The sequence below is a fragment of the Colossoma macropomum genome, unplaced genomic scaffold, assembly GCF_904425465.1.
Source record: "Colossoma macropomum unplaced genomic scaffold, Colossoma_macropomum, whole genome shotgun sequence".
Lineage (NCBI taxonomy): Eukaryota > Metazoa > Chordata > Actinopteri > Characiformes > Serrasalmidae > Colossoma > Colossoma macropomum.
This window is the reverse complement of record NW_023494806.1, coordinates 6617309-6636972: the sequence shown is the minus strand read 5'-3', so window position 1 is coordinate 6636972 and position 19664 is coordinate 6617309. Positions and strand designations below refer to the sequence as shown.

Below are 19664 nucleotides of genomic sequence, written 5' to 3'. Positions count from 1 at the left end.
AGTGACTTTCTTTAAAAAGCAAACAGTTGCTGTTTTATGCACAAAAAAAGCTTTTCACAGAAAAAAGTTTCACAGAAGAAATAAATCCAAGGTAAATGAATAATTTGACTTTAAAAGTAAAGATGACTTCTCCTTGTTGCATTATTTCAGTATTAATCAGTTGTATGTATATATATATATATATATATATATATATATATATATATATATATATATATATATATATTTAAAGCAGTTATGTTAAAAAAGTCAACAGTAGTTTTTTCAATATAAATAAGTTCAAATTTGAAAAGTTACTTTGGTTTTGGTTTGGGTTATGAACCATATTGCATGTGTGTACATAAGCTACATAGGTGTTATCTGGGTCGACATCAATGCAGCCACAAACAGGAAAGACCACTGGTGCTAATTTATGTGTTTGCTTTAATGAACAAATACTTGCAACTCACATACGCAAACTGAATAAATGTATGCAAAAGCTGATCCCTGAAAAGAAAGATGAGAGACAGAGAAAGAGAGAGAGAGAGAGAGAGAGAGAGAGAGAGAGAGAGAGAGAGAGAGAGAGAGGGAGGGGTTGGTCATCTAAGAGAGCGAAACAGAGGAAAGAAAGCCAAGAGCCATTTTCTAGTGTCTGTGGCTGGTTACTTCCTGTCATCTTCACTTCCTAAATCCTTCTCCACTATAATAAAAGCAGAAGTGCATTTCGTCTCTGAGTTTGGCTTCAACTATGTCTAAAATGTTCCTGTCAGTGCCACTGGTGTTATTAATCCTCACAGGTAAGATATATATATACACACATATATGTTCACACATATACATACAGATAGAGTAGTAGCCACAGTATATATCAAAGGCAAAAAGAGTCAAAACTAAGAAGTATAGTTATGTATGAGTGAGATGTGAAAAATCTAATACAAGTAAAAGTTACAGGAAAATGAGTAAATGTTGCATGTATGTTCACTTATAGTGCAGCAGTGATGATGACTGTTCACAGTGTTTTTCTCTATATGTTTAATATATATATAGTGTCCCTAAACATTGTTTAATTAAATACACACTCAAACATGTCGCTGCTGTCAGAACTAAACCTTGTATCTCAATTTTTGTCATTTTTCAGTTTTTGACATATTTTGAAAATGTCTGTTGTCCTTTACATTGTGTGTAAATTTCATGATGAATGGGCCAAAAGGACTTGGAAAAAATTCTGGTTCCATTGACTTACATTAAACATAACGTATGTTTTTTCCCTTTCCTGTAAAGTTACCATTTTGGAGATACAAGGTTTTGTTCCAACAGCATCGATATACATGCAGAGATTCTTATGTATTAAATTAAAGTGTAAATATAAATTTCTACTTATTATATCTGCTGGAATCTTCCAAAAACAGTTCTTTGAGTGAAGCCAGTTTTGTTTCCTCAAAGAACCATGCTTGTGTGAATGTGAAGAATACTGTAATGAAGAAGAACCTCCACATAATGTAAAGGTTCTACACCAATCCAAAGGGTTCTTCTTAGAACATTTACATGATGTGGTTTACTTTGTAAAAGGTTTTCACGCTCACACATCTCATTTGCATAACTGGATTCCCAAGAGCCGTCCATTGAACGGTCTTTAGGGACCGTAAAGTGGTTCTTTTATGGTTCATCACGGCATGCGTGTGTATGTGAGTAACAGCATTGCAATGTTGTAAGCAGAGGTCGGTGAAGTGACCTATAAGTGACCATTTTAATCCACAATTTCGGTGTATTTGTTAACATGTTGGAGAAACAAAACACAAAAGGTGTCATAACTTTTGCTCAGGCTATATTTTATATCTTTTTTCCCCTGAAAATTCAGTTAAATTCACCAAATGAAGAGAAGTTGTGCAAAAAATGTGCAACAACAACAGGGAATTTAATCTGGGGAGCCCACATTTTTGGATAGGACTGTGCTGAAGTTAAAGTACTGTTACTTTGGTGAAATACTGACTTGAGTAAAAGTAAATAAAAGTGTCTTTCCAAAATAACAACATAGTAGTAGATGTAGAAAATTAGCAGCTCAAAAAGCAAAATCAATAAATCAGTCAAGCTTTATTTTAGGGTGACTTCACTGATCAAGGAATTTAAATAAATAAAAGCTCAAAAAAGAAAATAAAACAGACATAAAATAGCAATAAAATACAATGAAAACGAATAAAAAGTAAAGAAAAGAACCACTAAAGAAATTTACAAGTAGAACTGCAGTTAAACTTCTTAGACCATCCAGCGTCTATCAGCACAACAGCTGCAGTTTGTTAAGCTCTGTTCTTCTCCTTTTGGTCTGAAATAATATAATAAAACCTCAAACATCAATAGTGTGACCAATCATAGTGCAGTACAGATAATGAACCATAAGAATGGAATGAAATTTAACATATACAAAGGAATTAACAGTAAAAAGTGGATTCCTTTCATCAGAAATGTACTTAAGCAGAAGTATCTGTCATTCTGAGGAAAACACAATTCCTTACCATTGTACTTACTGAGTAAATGAAACTATTCACTGACCACATCTGCTAATAAGGAAGTGGGTAATATGTGCAGCTTCTTAAGTCTCAGAACAGTGAGATTAAGCTCTGCTTTGGATTTTAAGTACTACATTTGGCCTGTTAACAACACAGACAGTACAGTACTGTGCAAAAGGTGTTTAAAAAAGCAATTTTATAAGGCAATGAATGTTTATTTGCCCAGAATAAACACTAATATTAGAATTAATACAACAGTATTACTATATGTAGTGATTTTATGTTTTATGTAAGTTTGAACACCTAAGTTTTGTTGATATTCTAACTGAAAATAAGTCAACGCATCCTCTACAGAGACACACTTAAATATGGCATTTCTGAAAAAAGTCATAAATAGCAGAGGCTACATTTTATGTTTTTTTTAAATTGAGCAAATCAACAGTAACTGTGCTTTGAAATATGTTCTCTGTAGAGGAATTTGACTAGGGGCGCCCATACTTTTGCACACAACTGTATATACAATAATCTCATTTACTAAGAAACCTTGAAGAACGCCTTTTTAATGTGGTAGATCTACACAGCATCTACGAGTCAAGTTTCATTTGTGTGAGACCCTCAATACGCTGTGTTTGATCAGTTGTTATTCTCTACACTCGGAAATTAACAGCAATAAGTAAATATCACATGAATAAAATATGAATTAGTTATTCTGCCATTGAGGTGGCAAACAGGGTATGAATGTTGATATGTAATTCAAGTGTAAAGCATAGTCTGGTACACTGAACAGCATCAGCAAAGTTAAAACACTGCAGACAAACTTCAAATCTGAAATCTGAAAAATCTGAAATCTGAAAAATCTGAACTATTCCAAAATATAATCCACTGAAGTCACATTGTATATAGGAAATAACAAATATGGCCTTCAAGTTGTTACTTTGTTCCAATGTTAAAATTGCTTAATGTTTCATGAGTCACACCACCGACATTCTCATTGTCACACGTGAAGCTGTCAAAATTTTAGTCAACTTGATCAGAAATGTAAAAAGAAGTTTTGCTAACGGTCGACTACTCAGAGTTCGTCTCTCTTCCTTTGAGATCCATTCAAGAAGTAAATCAAAACAACCTCCCTGTATTTTTCCTCCTTTTTAAAATTGCATTTTATATTTCTCTTACACCACTGACAAAAAATCTTGGGGCAAAATTTATTTTCAAAATAAATATTTGAATATTTGTCCATTTAGTTTAGCAGGGCAGACATTATTTTTAATGCATCTTTACAATTCAAAAGCAACAAAATTCTTGTTTCACGTAAAAACATCAGCGTCTGTGAAGTCGCCCCGTGACCTGCAGTTCTTCATGCATGACATAGGTAAATAAAAATCACTGAAATAAAAATTCAAAAAAAGATTAATCATATTTTTTTTGTCGGTTAATTCTGAAACAGCACTAAGAACACACGCAAGTCAACTTTCTGTGGTTTATTCTTATTTGTGAGCTCATTTTCATGGATTCATTGTTGTGGGACACCACCGCAATGGTACAATGACTCCAATAACACAATTTTGTCAAACTGGCTCACTTTTGGGAGAAAACATGATGATATGATATGTTTTATGAATGTGGAAATGATGTACATATTTACATATAGTCAATTCATTTCTATTATTATTATAATTTTTGGTGTGCCACACTTACAACGTTGTTCGACGGTGCACTGAAGAACACTCATATACAGCTGTATGCGAAAGTTTGTGCGCCCCTGGTCAATTTATTTTGTAAGTGTAAATAAATGAACACATCCTCTACAGAGACACACTTCCACACATTATTAATACACAATAACTGTTTATTTGTTGAATTTAACATATTGGGAAAAAATAAAAATACATAAAGTGTGGCCTGTGCAAAAGTTATATCACATTTTATATATATATTTTTTCCAGTATGTTAAACTCAGCCAATAAATAGAAATTGTGCAGTAAAATCTACAGAAAAACACCATATTTAAGCATGTTCTCTGTAGAGGATGTGTTCACTTATTTTCACTGGTCAGGGCTGCCCAAAGTTTGGCCCACCAGAAAGTTACCCACAGTCAATTCAATACGTCATTTTTTTCAGTGTAGCACACTTAGGACACTGTTTGACCACACGCGGCATATAGAACAGTTATATACAGCCGTATGCAAAAGTTTGCGCGCCCCTGGTCATGTTTAATTAATTTTCTAAGGGTAAATAAATGAACACATCCTCTACAGAGAACACACTTCTGCACATTTTAAATACAAAATAACAGTTTATTTGTTGAATTTAACATATTGGGAAAAATACATATAAATAAATAGAAACAATAAATAGAAATTGTGCAATGAAATTTCATTCAAGTTCTAGGGGGGGGCTGTGTTCACTTATTTTCACTTAGAAAATCAACAATACATGTCATTTGACCAGAGGGTGTTCAAACCTTTGCATACGACTGTATATCAGGGCTGCCCAAAGTTTGGCCCACCAAAAAATTACGCAAAGCCCCCCTCACCAAGAGAGAGCAAACAGATGTTTATACTATGTGTTATATATAGTATAGTTTATATACTAGGATTATAAGTTTATATACTATATAAACTTATAATACAATGTATAATGAAACTCTAATTTTCCTTTTTTTTTAATTGTATTTATGAGTGAAAACACAGTGTGATGTTTTGATTTGAAACCCACCTCCTTTTTTTATTTGTGTATTGTCTTTTTGGCCCACCACAAACATCGCACTTTAGCCTCCCAAGTAAAAAAGTTTGGGCACCCCTGATGTATATCCAGCAAAACCCAGCATGGCTTCTAAATCATCAGCACTTCTTCTATGTTCATGTTTTTTCTGTGTTTCCTATATTTTACTGTATTTAATATTTTTGTTTACTGGTCACATTTTTTCACCGATTTATTCGCTTTCTTAACTTGACTGCCAGATACGTTCTTGGAAGTTATTGTCGCAATAAAAACAGCTCTGATTCTGATATGTGATTATACAAAATGATCATAAAACGATTACAAAACAGTTATGATTATGATAAACGCAAAGCTGTAGGCTGACGGCAAGTGGAAAGTATTATCTGCAGATTATTTTTACAGTAAACTCTGATGAAACAGACACGACTAACACACGGATTTCCTCTGTTCATCTCTGTAGCTTTAAATATGCATGCTGATGTATTAGCAGCACACTGAAAAAAGATGGTTCTTTGAGGGATCTTCAGTAAAGACAATGGTTCTGTATAGATTCTATATACTCATGATTGTAACAATAGAAGAACCCTTTTTGGTGCTATGTTAAACCATTTTCAAAAAGGTTAAATATGTAACATATTGTCCATCTATAGAACCGGTTCACCATGCAAAGAGACATTGGTAAAACTTTCTATGAATGTCACCTTTGTAAGCATCTATAAACACATTTATAACATGTTATAATGTGTTCATAAGGCATTATAAACATGGTTATAAATATTTATAAAAAAGAATTACACCGAATAACATTTTATAGCCATGTTTATTATACATTATGAATTGTTAATATAATGCATTTAAATAGTGTTAATAACATGTTATACTGTCAGTGCCAAAGAAGTCAGTCCCAGCTTGGAGACTGTAAAGTAAAGACAAATACCAAGCTAACGGTGGTGTACATTACCTTTCCCACATTGGGTAAAACACTGATGCAGCTCTAGTTTAAACTCTGACATTTGAAGCCTGTAATGTGCTTTATTGTGAATGTTTTAGTGTTTCAGTAAATCCTTCAGTAAATACTTCAGCTTGAAGCCTCACTCTTAACACTGGAGGAGGCTTTAGTACAGTACGCTTCACTTTACTTAGAGCGGACAAATACAACTTATGAGCTCTTATAATTTGTTATGATCAGTACTTATAATGTATTATGTTAACAGTTCATAATGCATAATAAACATGACTATAACAATTTTTTTTATAAATATTTATAGCTATGTTTATAATGTCTTATGAATGCATTATAACATGTTGTGGATGTGTTTAGAGATGCTTACAAAGGTGACATTCATAGAAAGTGTTACTGAGACATTTAAGCATGCAAATGCTTGAGTGTTCATGGTTCTGTTGTCTTTACTGAAGAACCCTTTAAGAGTGCAGGTTTGGTGTCTTGTAAACTGTCACTGTGATCCTGACTGTGCCTCCTCGCCTCTCGTGTTATGCTCTCTGAAACAGTCTGAGTAATTGATTCTGTACTGCAGCACTTCATATATGAGCTGTAGAGAATTGTTCACACTAAACCGATAGAAGAAGACAAACATTTACAATTAAAACATGCTTTTTGAAACAGTTATGAATTATGTTTTTCATTGGTTTTTTTTTAAGTTTATATGTTTTTTTCAATATATATTACATATCACTGTTGTTGGAACAAAACCTTGTATCTCCAAAATGGTAACTTTACAGGAGAAGGAAAAAACCTACTTTATTTTTATGGAAGTCAATGGAACCAGACTTTTTTCCAAGTCATTTTGGGTCATTTCTTTTTTGGTCCATTCATCATGAAATTTACAAACAATGTAAAGGGCAGCAGGTACTTTCAAATTATGTCAAAAACTGAAAAATGGAGATACAAGGTTTTGTTCCTCCAGCGCTGATTTCTTTTTTTCATTGCTTTAAATTATATAAAGATACAATGAATACTTATAATTTAGGACATTCATAATGATATTCATGATATAACCAACAACAGCTTGAAACCTCTAAAGCCCTGATCGAAACTTTGAATTTCAATGTTTGTCAAATTAGCAGGACATTTATTATGTGCGAAAGCATTTATTTATTTATTTATTTATTTAAAAAGAAATATAGTTCTAAACCTCAGAATAATAACCATCTTCCTTCATTTCCAGCAAACAAACAAACAAACAGTTTCTTTGTGGGACACAAAGAGCAGAGAAATCCTCTAAATCTCTGAAAGAATGAAAAAAGAAGCAAAAGTTTGATGAGGAATCCCATAAATTATTTATATTAGAACATCATTCTTGATTTTATTTATTTATTTATTTATTTACTTATTTAACTACATAAAAGTATAGTTCTCAACCTCACACCAATAAAGATGACCTCTCTCTTCCCAACAAACAAATAACCCATTTTCTTACAACTTAATTTAATGACTGAAAAAGAAAGAAAGAAAGAAAGAAAGAAAGAAAGAAAGAAAGAAAGAAAGAAAGCTCATTTTTATTTATTTAAGAACCATTCCTCCATGCAAACAACGCTTTAAGCAAGCAAATGGTTCTTTAAGTGTTCATGGTTCTATATGGAACCACTGTCTTTGCTAAAGAACCCTTGAAGAATCATTTTTTTTGAGAGTGTATTTATAACAACTTTGGGTATAAGAAGTTCTTCAAAAGAATATCAACTGATGTTAATGGAAAACAAATCTTATATTCCTCTATTAAATGTGGTATTAGTGATAATATGGCATCGTCGTTCACTCCCAACAACATATATCACGAAAAATCATTTGTTATTTGTGCATTTCAGTAACACTTCACTATAGGGCACTGGTCATAAGGCTTTATGACACCTACATAAGCTTGTCATAACAACTGACATAACCCTACATAAATCTTTATAAATGCTTATTCCAATAGGCATTATTCATTATAAAGTTTACACATGCCAGTTTTGATCAGTTAGCTAAAGTAGTTTTTATGACAGATGACGCCTGTTGGAATAAGCATTTAAAACCATTTATGTAGGTTTATGTCAGTTGTCATGACAAGCTTATGTAGGTGTCATATAGCCTTATGAACTGTATCCTACTGTAAAGTGTTACCATCATTTCTAATAATGTGTGGTGGCAAACATGAACTGCGAACTCTGATTTTCATGTCTACAATCACTCAGTACGTCTTAATAGAAATGATTCATCTAAATAAAATGACATAAAAGCTGCAATAACTCACAACACGTCTGATTAAAGAGGCGAGGAGTCACTAGATCCATTTAATCATGTCCACATACTTTTAAACTTTTATGTAACCTGGCTCAGTCATTAAGAATAGCCCCTTAATTATGTTACAACCACTATAATGAAAACTAGCATGTAAAGCAATCTGATAGCACTGTAAACAGATCAAAAGAGCCTGTGTAGGAGTGATCTGTGTCTCTGAGTGACCATACACTGTCCTCCGCAGGTGTGAGTGAATGTCACTTTCAGCAGAAGCTGAAATGCCCCTACACCGCAGAGCAGAAGCGTCAGCCCAGGATCTGGTGTAAGCGGGACGATGCTAACCATGAGTGCTGTTCAGGCTTTGCCTTCCAAGCTGGGGACAGCCAGCTACTGGGTGGCAGCCTGACCGTGCAGGACGACGGCCAGGCCTTCGTGGTGTCCGTCAACAGCCTGTCCCAGGGAGACGGGGTGTACTGGTGCGGCCTGAAGAACAGCTCCAATGTCATCGTCAAACTGGCCGAGAGTCAACTCTACTCCAGTGAGCCTGCAGCCTCTTCAGCTCCTTACACTGAAACCTGTTACTTAGAAACGCTCAGTGCATTAAGATGTAAACAAAGTCTTTCAGAGTGGTTTGATGGTTGAGCACTGTGTTCTAGAGAAGCTTAATAGAATTGTTTGATGGGAACCAGACATCCAAAGCCCCTTAAAGCTCCCTCGTAGAACCTTATTACATGAAATAGTTATGAATACACCGTCTGATGCCTGAGACATTGTTTTTTATGATAATCTTGGCTTTAAATGTATTTTAAAAGCCTTTTTTTCAGATTTACCGCTATTTTACCATTATCAGCATTACATATAGAAGCATGTAGGTTCACTGGTGGTTATGGATAGTAAGTAAAATGGCTATATTTGTGTTGTAGACATCAGGACCCCTGGTTCCTATCAGCACCACTGTAAAGACAAGAGTTCATAGGTTTCTCCTCAACGAACCATTTCACCTCAGACCACTCTGAATGACTCTGTTCATATCTCAATGACTGAATAAGCAGAAATTTTGACAGTTCCTTTAAAGTGAAATACACAGACACATTCATTGATACCTCAGTCGGCTGATGAAAGCAATCCTGATTCTAATTATGTTAAAAGTCAAACAAATATTGCAAAGTTCAAAATCCAGATTGAAGCTGATTTTCAGAGTAAATTCATTTTACTAAGTACAACATTTCAGTAAATGGATGAAAGTAGAAAAACTCCTGGCAACCCCTGGCTGTATATCTACACTCTTAAAAAGATGGTGCTTCAAGGGTTCTTTAGTAAAAACAATAGAACCATGAACACTGCATGATTAAAGGGTTCTTTGCATCATGAAAGCATTCTTCAGATTGGTCTGAAGGTTCTATCAGATAGCTAGAACCATCTACAGCACAGTAGTTTCCATCAATCTGAACAACGCTTTTACCATGCAAACAATCTTTTAAGCAAGCCAATGGTTCTTTGAGTGTTCATGGTTCTATATGGAACCACTGTTTTTGCTAAAGCACCCTTGAAGAACCTTTTTTAAAGCACCCTTGAAGAATCTTTTTTAAGAGTATATATATATATATATATATATATATATATATATATATATATATATATATATATATTATATAACAATCTTGGGTAAAAGGAGTTGCTAAAAAGAATATCAACTGATTTTAATAGAAAAGAAATTTAGTTTTCCTCTATTAAATGTGTTATTAGTGATATTATAGTATTAGTAATTAATAATATTGTACTTTAATGAATCATATCAGGAGAACTGTGTGGTGGCACACATGAACACTAGTTGCATTTACTCACATCCTTGTACTCGAGTAAAATTTTGGTGGATTTGTACTTCCCCCAGTATTTTTTTACATGATACTTTTAGTATATTTGTGAGAAAAATAATCTACTTTTTTACTCCGTTCCATTTTAGTCATTAACATTTAATCACTAATTCCTTTTTGTGTTTTTCCGTTATGCCAGTAATAACATGTAAACTGCTCTGTGATTAGTCACACCTCTGATTGTTGAGGTTTATAGATTTAATTTAGATTTAAAAAAGGATCTGAAAAGAGAAGAACAGAGCTTACCAGACTTCAGTTCCTATACTGATAGATGCTCAATGTACTAAGAAGTTCCACTGCAGGTCTATAAGTTACTCAGTACTTAAGTAGCTTTTTGACAAGTTACTTCTGTCCATCTACTCAAGTTTTTTGGGAAGGTACCTTTACTTTTCCTTGAGTCATCATCTCACCAGAGTGACAACACTTCTACTTGAATATTTGGTTTTAAGCTACTTTACTTATTCTGCTTAGGTGCAATTAAGAGCAAGTACTTTTAATTCAAATACAACAGTTCTTCTACTTTTACTCAAGAAATGTTTTAAGTATTAATTCAATACTTTCATTCCAATACAGACGTATTAATACTTTCATTCTAATACAGATGTTTTGGACTTTGTCCAGCCCTGAATATGCCCACTGTGAGACATACAGTCGTGTGCAGACGTTTAGGCAGCCCTGGTCAAATGACATGCTTAGTTGATTTTCTAGGTGAAAGTAAGTGAACACATCCTCTGCACATTTTAACACACAGATACTGTTTATTTGCTAAATGTAACATATTGGCGAAAAAATAAGTGGCCTGTGCAGAAGTTATGGCACATTATATATTTTATATTTTATGTTTCACAAAATGTTAAAGTTAGCAAAATATTTAAAATTATGCAGAAAAATACTGTATTTAAGTGTGTTACCTGTGGAGGATGTGTTAACTTATTCTAACTTAGAAAGTCAACAAAACATGCCGTTTGACCAGGGGTGTTCAAATTTTTGCATACGGCTGGAAGTAGAACTGAGTTTTAGTGTTTTACATGCAATAACACTGAACTGACTTTGCTGATGCTCCACCCACAAATCCGTTATTTTATAGCTACTAGGTTAGACAAGCTTTGTCTAGCTTTACTGGGCACTAGGTTAGACAAGCTTTCCAGAAATCCCATTCAATTTAATGAGAATCACAGTGCACAACTTGGTTTGTGTCAAAACATGTTATTAATTTTAAGTGATAATCACTGTGTATGTGAACGGTCACACTGTTAGCATAAATCAAATGTAGTTTTTTGTTGTGTTGTTTTGAACAGCAATAACAACAGCCTGGCAGTTCAGCCTGGCAGTCCAACCCCAGTATTTCAGCGTGGTGATCCAGCTCAGTAGTCCAGCTCAATTGTCTAGCCTGGTAGTCCATTTTGATAGTCTAACCCAGTAATCCAGCCCGGTAGTTCAGCCCTGAAATCCAGCTCGGCAGCCCAGCCCAGTAGTCCATCCCAGTAGTCCAGCTGTGTAATCTAGCTCACTAGCCCGGCCCAGTAGTCCAGTGCGGTAATCCAGCTCAGTAGTCCAGATAGTTAGCCAAGCCCATCAGGCCAGCCCAGTAGTCCAGCCCTGTAATCTAGCTCGGTAGCCCAGTCCAGTAGTCCAGCGCAATAATCCAGCCCTGTAAACCAGCTCGGTAGCCCAGCCCAGTAGTCCAGCATGATAGTCCAGCCCGGTAGTTTACCTTGGTAGTCCAGTGTGGTAATCCAGTTTGAGGATCTAGCTCGTTAGTCCACCCTGAAAATCCATCTTGTTATTTCATCCCTGAAATACAGATCATTAGTCCAGTCCAGTAGTCCATCTTGGTAATCTAGACCAATAGTTCAACCTGATAGTCCAGTTCATTTTTCCAGCTTGATAGTCCAACTCAGTAGTACAGCTCGGTAGTCCAGCCTGGTAGTCCAACTCAGTAGTACAGCCTGGTACCTTTCCCTATTCACACTGTGTCACTGATGTTATGTCCCATTCTTTCAAAGCACTTCTGCTGTATTTTTTTTCTTATTTTGCCTGTGGTCAACCAAACCCTTGCTGAGGAAAGCAGTGTTCTTCATATCATAACCTTGACCTTTATTTATGCACGTTTCTCTCCCAGTTCAGCTACCTGAGGTGCCTCGCAAATAAAACTAAAATACCACATTCATTTATATGAACTTTTTCTGTGGTGTAAATGTGATGCATTTAAAATGACAAACAAAGCAGCAGACAGAACAGAAAACACAATGAAAACACATGACAAAACAGCAGGACAGCACATATTACCGGCATCAAGCACATCAGGCTAGAGATAAACAGCACACTATCTAACCCCCATCACAACCAGCATGGCATTCAACAAATACCACTTAATCTATGAAATCTAATCTCAAATAAGACAGCGGAAGTCTAGCAAAATGATATGCCATCAATTTGCATATTTTGTTGATTTTCTATGTGAAAATAAGTGTACACATCCTCTACATATGGACATTTTTTGCCAATTCTATTATCTTATTTGAAGGGTTTAACATTTTTAAAAAAATACAATATAGAATGTGCCATAACTTTTGCACAGGCCACATTGTATGTTGTAATTTGTTCCCAATATGTTAAATTCAGCAGGTAAACAGTATTTGTGCATCTAATTTCTTCACTTAAAAAAATCAACAAAACATGGAATTTGCCCCAAACTTTTGCATACGACTAATTTAGGCTATATAAATCAAAATAGAATATTGAGGTGCATCGGAAATCAATTTCTAATCGCCCTGAATTAAAATCAAATTGTGAGGTGCTCAGATATCCCCCCCCCCACCCCCCACACACAGAACATGCAATGAATTGTGATTCTTTTACAGCTCCTCCGGGTTTTGTATGGGGCATCCTTCGCTGGATTGTGTTTCTGCTGTTGCTGCTGGCAGTAATTTCAACATGCATTTATTCCAACAGTGAGTACTTAGTTCCTCTGGCACAGTACGTGTGCGTGAGCAGAGCATTACCACAGCTGCTTAGCGTAGCGTTTTGTGAGTTTAAAAAAAGGAACTGCCTCTGTCTTTTCGTCATTAAACCACAAACACCATCCAGCAGCGCTGTGCTCCGTTAACAGACAGTGTTTGAGTGCGAGAGCTCGTGCACGCTGGCTTCTAACTCACTCATTTCTCTCCCCTTCTAGGGAAAACCAGAAGTGAGAAGGTAGGTTACCATTCCCTGAAGCTCTATTGCACTCACGCGTGCAGTTCTGTGAAAAAGTATTAGCCCCCATCCTGATTTTCTTTTTAGTTTTGAATATTTGTGGCAGTGAATGGTTTTTTCAGATCGGACAGTTCTGAAGGAGAGTGTCTGTTCATCTGTCCATGAGCTGAATTTGGAATGTAACTGGGGTGTGCAGCAAGACAGCGATCCAAAACAGAGCAGCAAATTCACACTTGAACGGCTGAAAAGAAACAAAATTAATAGCTTGGAGTATATATATATATATATATATATATATATATATATATATATATATATGTATATAGTGCTGCTGGAGTTTTTAAACACTGTGTCCACTCACTGTCCACTCTATTAGACACTCCTACCTTGTTGCTCCACCTTGTAGATGTAAAGTCAGAGACGATAGCTCATCTGCTGCTGCACAGTTTGTGTTGATCATCCTCTAGTCCTTCATCAGTGGTCACAGGACACTGCCCACAGGATGCTGTTGGCTGGATATTTTTGGTTGGTGGACTATTCTCAGTCCAGCAGTGACACTGAGGTGTTTAAAAACTCCAGCAGCACTGCTGTGTCTGATCCACTCAGACCAGCGCAACACACACTAACCCACCACCACCACATCAGTGTTACCACCCAAATAGTACCTGGACGTCTATTGCTGCTGACCAGCATAACAGCATCCAAATCGCAACATATGCTGGTCTATGCTGTTTTTTCTAGATTTGAGTCTTTATCTTTTAAACTTGCGCAACAGTGAGCCAGAACTGAACCTGTACTGTATAAATCTGTCTAGCCTGCTCAGTTAGCTTGATGAACTTGTCTCTGATGCGAATGAGGACAGTGTTAGAATACTGCAACAACAGAATAGTGTTTTCAAAGAAAAATGTGAGCTTTGTGCTACTATAATCATAATAATCCAACCAAGAGAAGTTAACCATTTAAAATAAATACATTGTTTAGTGCTGGGGGTCTTTAAAACAGCTCTGCAAAGAAGAGTGGGTTCAGATTCCTCCAGAACAATGTGAAAGGCTGATACCAAGTTATAAGTTGGTTGCAGTCAGTACAGCTAAAGATCATGAAACGAGTTATTTAAGGCATTTTGTGTTTGATAAAGTTCCCTTCGAAGATCGAATAACGTCCACTGTGACAAAACATGCGGTAATATAGACAGTCACCAAGGGGGCAAATACTTTTTCACAGCATTGTACAATGTTTGCTTGAAGCTATATGCATGGCACTTTATAAAGCAAGAGCATATGACTTGCAAGTGTGCATAAAACACACTGTACAGTCAATAACACATAATAAAGCATTATGCCAGGTTATTGCCACCTTTAAGTAAAGTGAGGTTTTAAATGTGAAGGAAATAATGCATCACTTTAAACATGCTGTGCATGTAAATATAACTACTTTTGAGCAATTATAAGAAGTTTATGCTGGTCATTATAATTAATAATCCATTGTGAATACAGCTGCAGAAATACAGATGATCAGCCATTGTTTAAGTCTGATTTAATGCAACGATGGTAATCCTAATATGGGTGTGTGTGTTTCAGAAGAGAAACGCAGTGTATGAAAGCGTTTTGGAAGAAAAACAGCGCTGAAGAGAGGAAGAACTGGCTTTGTGGACACAGATGAAGCTGAGCCCTCGTCTACACAGGATTTCCAGGGGAGGATCAAACAGAATTATTTCAGTACTACAGTACTAGGCTTCATCTGTTTCATCTGCTGCACAGTATCACACAAGTACAGTCCTGTGATAAAGTCTTGGGCAAATTATTTCTCCTGAATGCTGCCAGCCACCGCATTGACTTGTTCTAATTTATCAGCAGCACATTTGATTTAATTTAATAAAGTACTGATTATCCAAACCAGGTATTGGATTATAACTATGCAAGGTATGAAAATGGTTAAATGAACGCACTGATAAATACAGCAAATACATTTTCTGTGGTGCCTAAAACTTTCTCAGAGCACTGTATATATAAAACTACTCTTCACAAGTTTGGAATCACTTTGCATATTAAGAATGTGTGTTGGGCAACAGTGATAAGTTAAATAAGGATAAAATACTGAAAACATCCATTTGTAGCATTTGTTGTCCTACAAATATCTGCCTTGAAATACATTTTCACCTTTGAAATAAAAGGTATATTTTTGGGGGCAACACGTCACAGAGACATATACAAAGTTTTCTTGAGATAACACGTTAATTATCTTGTAATCTCAAGACAACAATCCAGAAAATTATAGCAACAGCTCATGGCCTCTCCGGACTTTCATATTATACTGCTCTTGTAATGCTCTTATTAAGCCTTAAAAAGCCAATAGCTAGTAATTAACTGCTTATTACTTCATTATTAATGAGTAACTAGCATAAACCAGAAGGGAAAAGTTTGTGAACGAACTTTAATTTGGTTGCTGTGATATTCTGTGTGGTTGCCATGGTGTCGCTAGGCCGTAGTTTTGGTACAACAGGTTGTTGCTAATGTGTTGCCAGACCATTGCTATGGCATCCCTGGTGGTTGCTAAAGCGTCTCTAGGACATTGCTGTGGTATGCATAGTGGTTGCTCAGGTGTCAGTAGGTCATTGCTATGGTATCCCTGCCCTGGTGGTTGCTAAGGTGTTGCTAGGTCATTGCTATGGTATTCCTGCCCTGGTGGTTGCTAAGGTGTTGCTAGGCAGTTGCTATGGTATCCCTGCCCTGGTAGTTGCTAAGGTCTTGCTAGGTCATTGCTATGGTATTCCTGCCCTGGTGGTCGCTAAGGTGTTGCTAGGTAGTTGCTATGGTATCCCAGGTGGTTATTGTTAAAGTGTTGCTAGGCTGTTGCTATTTTATATATACATATAAAAATATTACGCATCATAATTTTCCAGTCCCTTATACTGCCCTTATTAAGCCTTATTAAACTGATAGCTGTTAATGTATCAAGCCAATAGCTACTAATTAACTGGCTGCCCAATACAACATTATTAAGGAGTAAATAGGGTGAATTAAGTACTTTCCAGAGCTCCTGTAATCCTCATATGAAGTCTTATTCTTATTAAGCTACTTTTAGACAGCTTAGACAGTCCAGCTTAGTGCCCACGTTTAAGAAACATTTGAAAAGGTATCTCTTTAACTAGCCTTTAATTAAAATTCCACGTCTCTTTTGGTATTTACCCTTTTAATTTGATCTGTGTCATCGTCTTACATGATTTTATATTAATACTCATAGTTTCATCTATCACTGTTCAGCTTTATCACCTGTCTGCAAATGACTTTGAGTATGAAGAGAGCCCCATTAATAAAAATATTAGTATTCTGACCAAGTCCAGGAGTGGATGAGACAAAATCAGGAGCAAGGGAAAAATAAAGGTTTCGAAATTGCTTTATAGTTCAGTTCACATTATTATTAAATTAATAGTCTATCAACCTGTTCAGCTGTGCATTCTGACTTTTAGAAGCTAATGATAGCTAAGTACTACTGGCTTGATAAGGCTTCTCAAGGCCTATATAAGCTTTTCAAGGGTTCTGGAAAATGTTTAATTCACTGTAGTTACAGCTTAATAATGTAGTAATAAGCAGATAGTTAAGGATCAAGTACTGGTTATAAGTGCCTTAACAAACCAGCTTTATATGTTACATTTATATTATATTATATATATTGTCTCCCTATACTGACCCTTTTTAAAACCTTCCTACTAATAATTTGTAATTATGCATGTTTATGAAGCTGTACAGGAATAGATTATTTGAATTTGCATTTATCTTCCAGCACTTTGGCTTTATATTATTGAAAACACTGATTCCAAACTTCTGAAGAGTAGTGTAACTATGTACTATTTGCATATGCAGTAGTTCATTGAATGAAACTGTTATTATGTAACTGTAAACATGCCCTAAAGCAGAATTTAGTTTCCAGTCTTTGAAAAGCTACAGGCTTCCACCATCTAGTGGACAAATCCCTGCATTGCAGGGCAGTTTTTCAGTTCTTCTGATGTTATTTGCTTAGAACTTATTACAATTAACAGAGATGCACATTAAAATCTATGTATATTTCAGTCGTGCTAATAATAGGTCTATTGACTTGCCTGCATCACTGAAGTAAAATTCAGATGTTGTATTTTTAGTATATTTTAGCAGCTTTTTTCAGCAAGGTACAAAAGCTGGAGCATGCGCCAAACATTTTTATAATAAAACGAAGAAAAACAAAGCAAACGTGTTGGAGAAAAGTCTTTGCTATATTTTTGCTTCTTTTCTTACATTTCTTACACAGTTTTTGTTTGTGTGGAGTTGGAGAGGAAGCTAGTGGGAGCGTTGGCCGTCTGCTCAAAAGGCTTTTTGCCATAAGTCACGGTGCATTTTCAATAGCAACTCAGTCCGAGTTACATACAGCAATGCAGCAAAGTTCAAGTCACTCACAGCAATGCAAACAGAGTAGCACAGTTTTCTCTGCAACGTGTGAAACTGTCAGATATTCTGCTTTCAGTGTTGACCAAAACGTGGCAAACAAAGTTTAAGAAGCAAATTAACATGGAAGAAACAAGTTCATTGCACTCGACAGTGTAACAGTGCTTGGTTTTAGGTGAAAATTGACTAAAGCAAGAACAACATTAATAATAATAACAACAACAACAATAATCATAACAATAATAACAATAATAATAAGCCACTCATTGTACAACAGCTTCATATTCCCACAGGTCATAATCAGTCTTGTATCTAAGTAAGCAAACGTCATCCTGGCACCACAACATGCTATGAACTCAGAGTGACGTGGAAACATTTTCGTAGTTGTTTTGCATTAGAAATTTCCTGTAGGAACAGTTATTTCATCACTGCTGTGTTCTGACTTTCTTTAAGGCAGCTGTACATGGTGAGAGGTTTACATGGTAAAGCTGTAGTAATGTTGTAGGTGGGCAGCATTTTTTTAGCCCCCATAGAGTGTGAACGACTATTTAAAGATGCCAATTACATTCACACTCACTGTCCACTGTATTAGGTTCATCGACCTTGTGTCTGCGCTCAGTGTCCATTTTACCAGGTTCAGTTACAGTCTGAACACCCCTGGTTTTGTAACACATCCTCTATTGGTAACACACTTAAACATGCCATTTATGCCCATTTTAGTGCACCATTTATATTTGTTTGCTGAGTTTTGCAATATTGGAATAAAACTGTGTATATATATATATATATATATATATATATATATATATATATATATATATATATATATATATATATATATATATATATATCGCTGTTGTTGGAAGGAAACCTTGTATCTCCAAAATGGTAACTTTACGGGAGAAGGAAAAAACCTACTTCACTTTTAATGTAAGTCAATGGAACCAGACGTCTTTCCAAGTCATTTTGGGCCGTTTCTTTTGGTCCATTCTTCATGAAATTTACGCACAATTTAAAGGACAACAGGCATTTTCAAAATATGTGAACTGAAAAACGACAAAAATGGAGATACAGAGTTTTCTTCCGACAGCAGAGACAGTGTGCCTTAACTTTTGCTCAAGTCACATTTTTTTGTTTGATTTTTTACTTCCAATATGTTAAACTCAGCAGACCTACAATAATCGTGCATTAAAATGTGTAATCCTCTACAGAGAACATGTTCATACTTAGAAAATCAGCAAAATATGTGATTTGACCAACTATAGCTTTACTTTGCTGTTCTGCGATTACAGCTTGTAGTCCATCTGCCTAATCTTTTGTCCCCCTTTACCCTGTTCTTCAATGGTCAGCATCCCCACAGGACCACCACTGAGCAGCAGGTGGTGGATCATTCTCAGCACTGGTACAGGAGTGCTTTTTAACTCACTCTGGGTCAGTGGTCCACAGAAGCGTGGATGCAGTGCAATATGAGCCCAAAAATGTGCCTCGATTAAATTTTCTAATTACTCAGAATGCAGCTTCTTATGCAAACTGAATGTAGCTCCGCCCACTAACCGCTCACTCGTGAGGCGCAGGGTGTAAACGGCTCAGTGAAATAATAGAGCAGTCAACAAGCTGGAGACAAAACAGAAAACAAAGATCAGTGATGAAGAGTTAGAGGTGTTAATAGATGAAGTTCCCATACAGTCATTGTGGAGGGGTGTCATTTTACTCTGGCCAAGAAAACAGAGTTGACATG

General features: G+C 35.8%; 1 protein-coding gene across 2 annotated transcripts; it reads left to right on the top strand.

Moving 5' to 3' along the window:
* Positions 1-594: 594 nt before the first annotated feature.
* Positions 595-17255, top strand: si:ch211-102c2.4 (uncharacterized protein LOC568178 homolog). Of its 2 annotated transcripts, XM_036598855.1 has the most exons (5): positions 595-776; positions 8684-8977; positions 13178-13267; positions 13492-13511; positions 15089-17255. In XM_036598855.1, the coding sequence occupies exons 1-5, from the start codon at positions 728-730 to the stop codon at positions 15134-15136; spliced, it is 501 nt and encodes a 166-aa protein (XP_036454748.1). In that variant the 5' UTR covers positions 595-727; the 3' UTR covers positions 15137-17255. The 2 variants fall into 2 exon arrangements, with proteins under 2 accessions (XP_036454748.1, XP_036454749.1); XM_036598856.1 differs by lacking the exon at positions 13178-13267 and having other exon boundaries at positions 601-776.
* The last annotated feature ends 2409 nt before the right edge of the window (positions 17256-19664 follow it).

What these genes read in the sequence shown, in the direction of transcription:
- si:ch211-102c2.4 (XM_036598855.1), top strand. Translation starts at nt 728, where the DNA reads ATGTCTAAAATGTTCCTGTCAGTGCCACTGGTGTTATTAATCCTCACA. An exon ending in CGAGAGTCAACTCTACTCCA is followed by an intron (nt 8,978 to 13,177) that starts GTGAGCCTGCAG and finishes ATTCTTTTACAG; the next exon opens with CTCCTCCGGGTTTTGTATGG. An exon ending in AACATGCATTTATTCCAACA is followed by an intron (nt 13,268 to 13,491) that starts GTGAGTACTTAG and finishes CTCCCCTTCTAG; the next exon opens with GGAAAACCAGAAGTGAGAAG.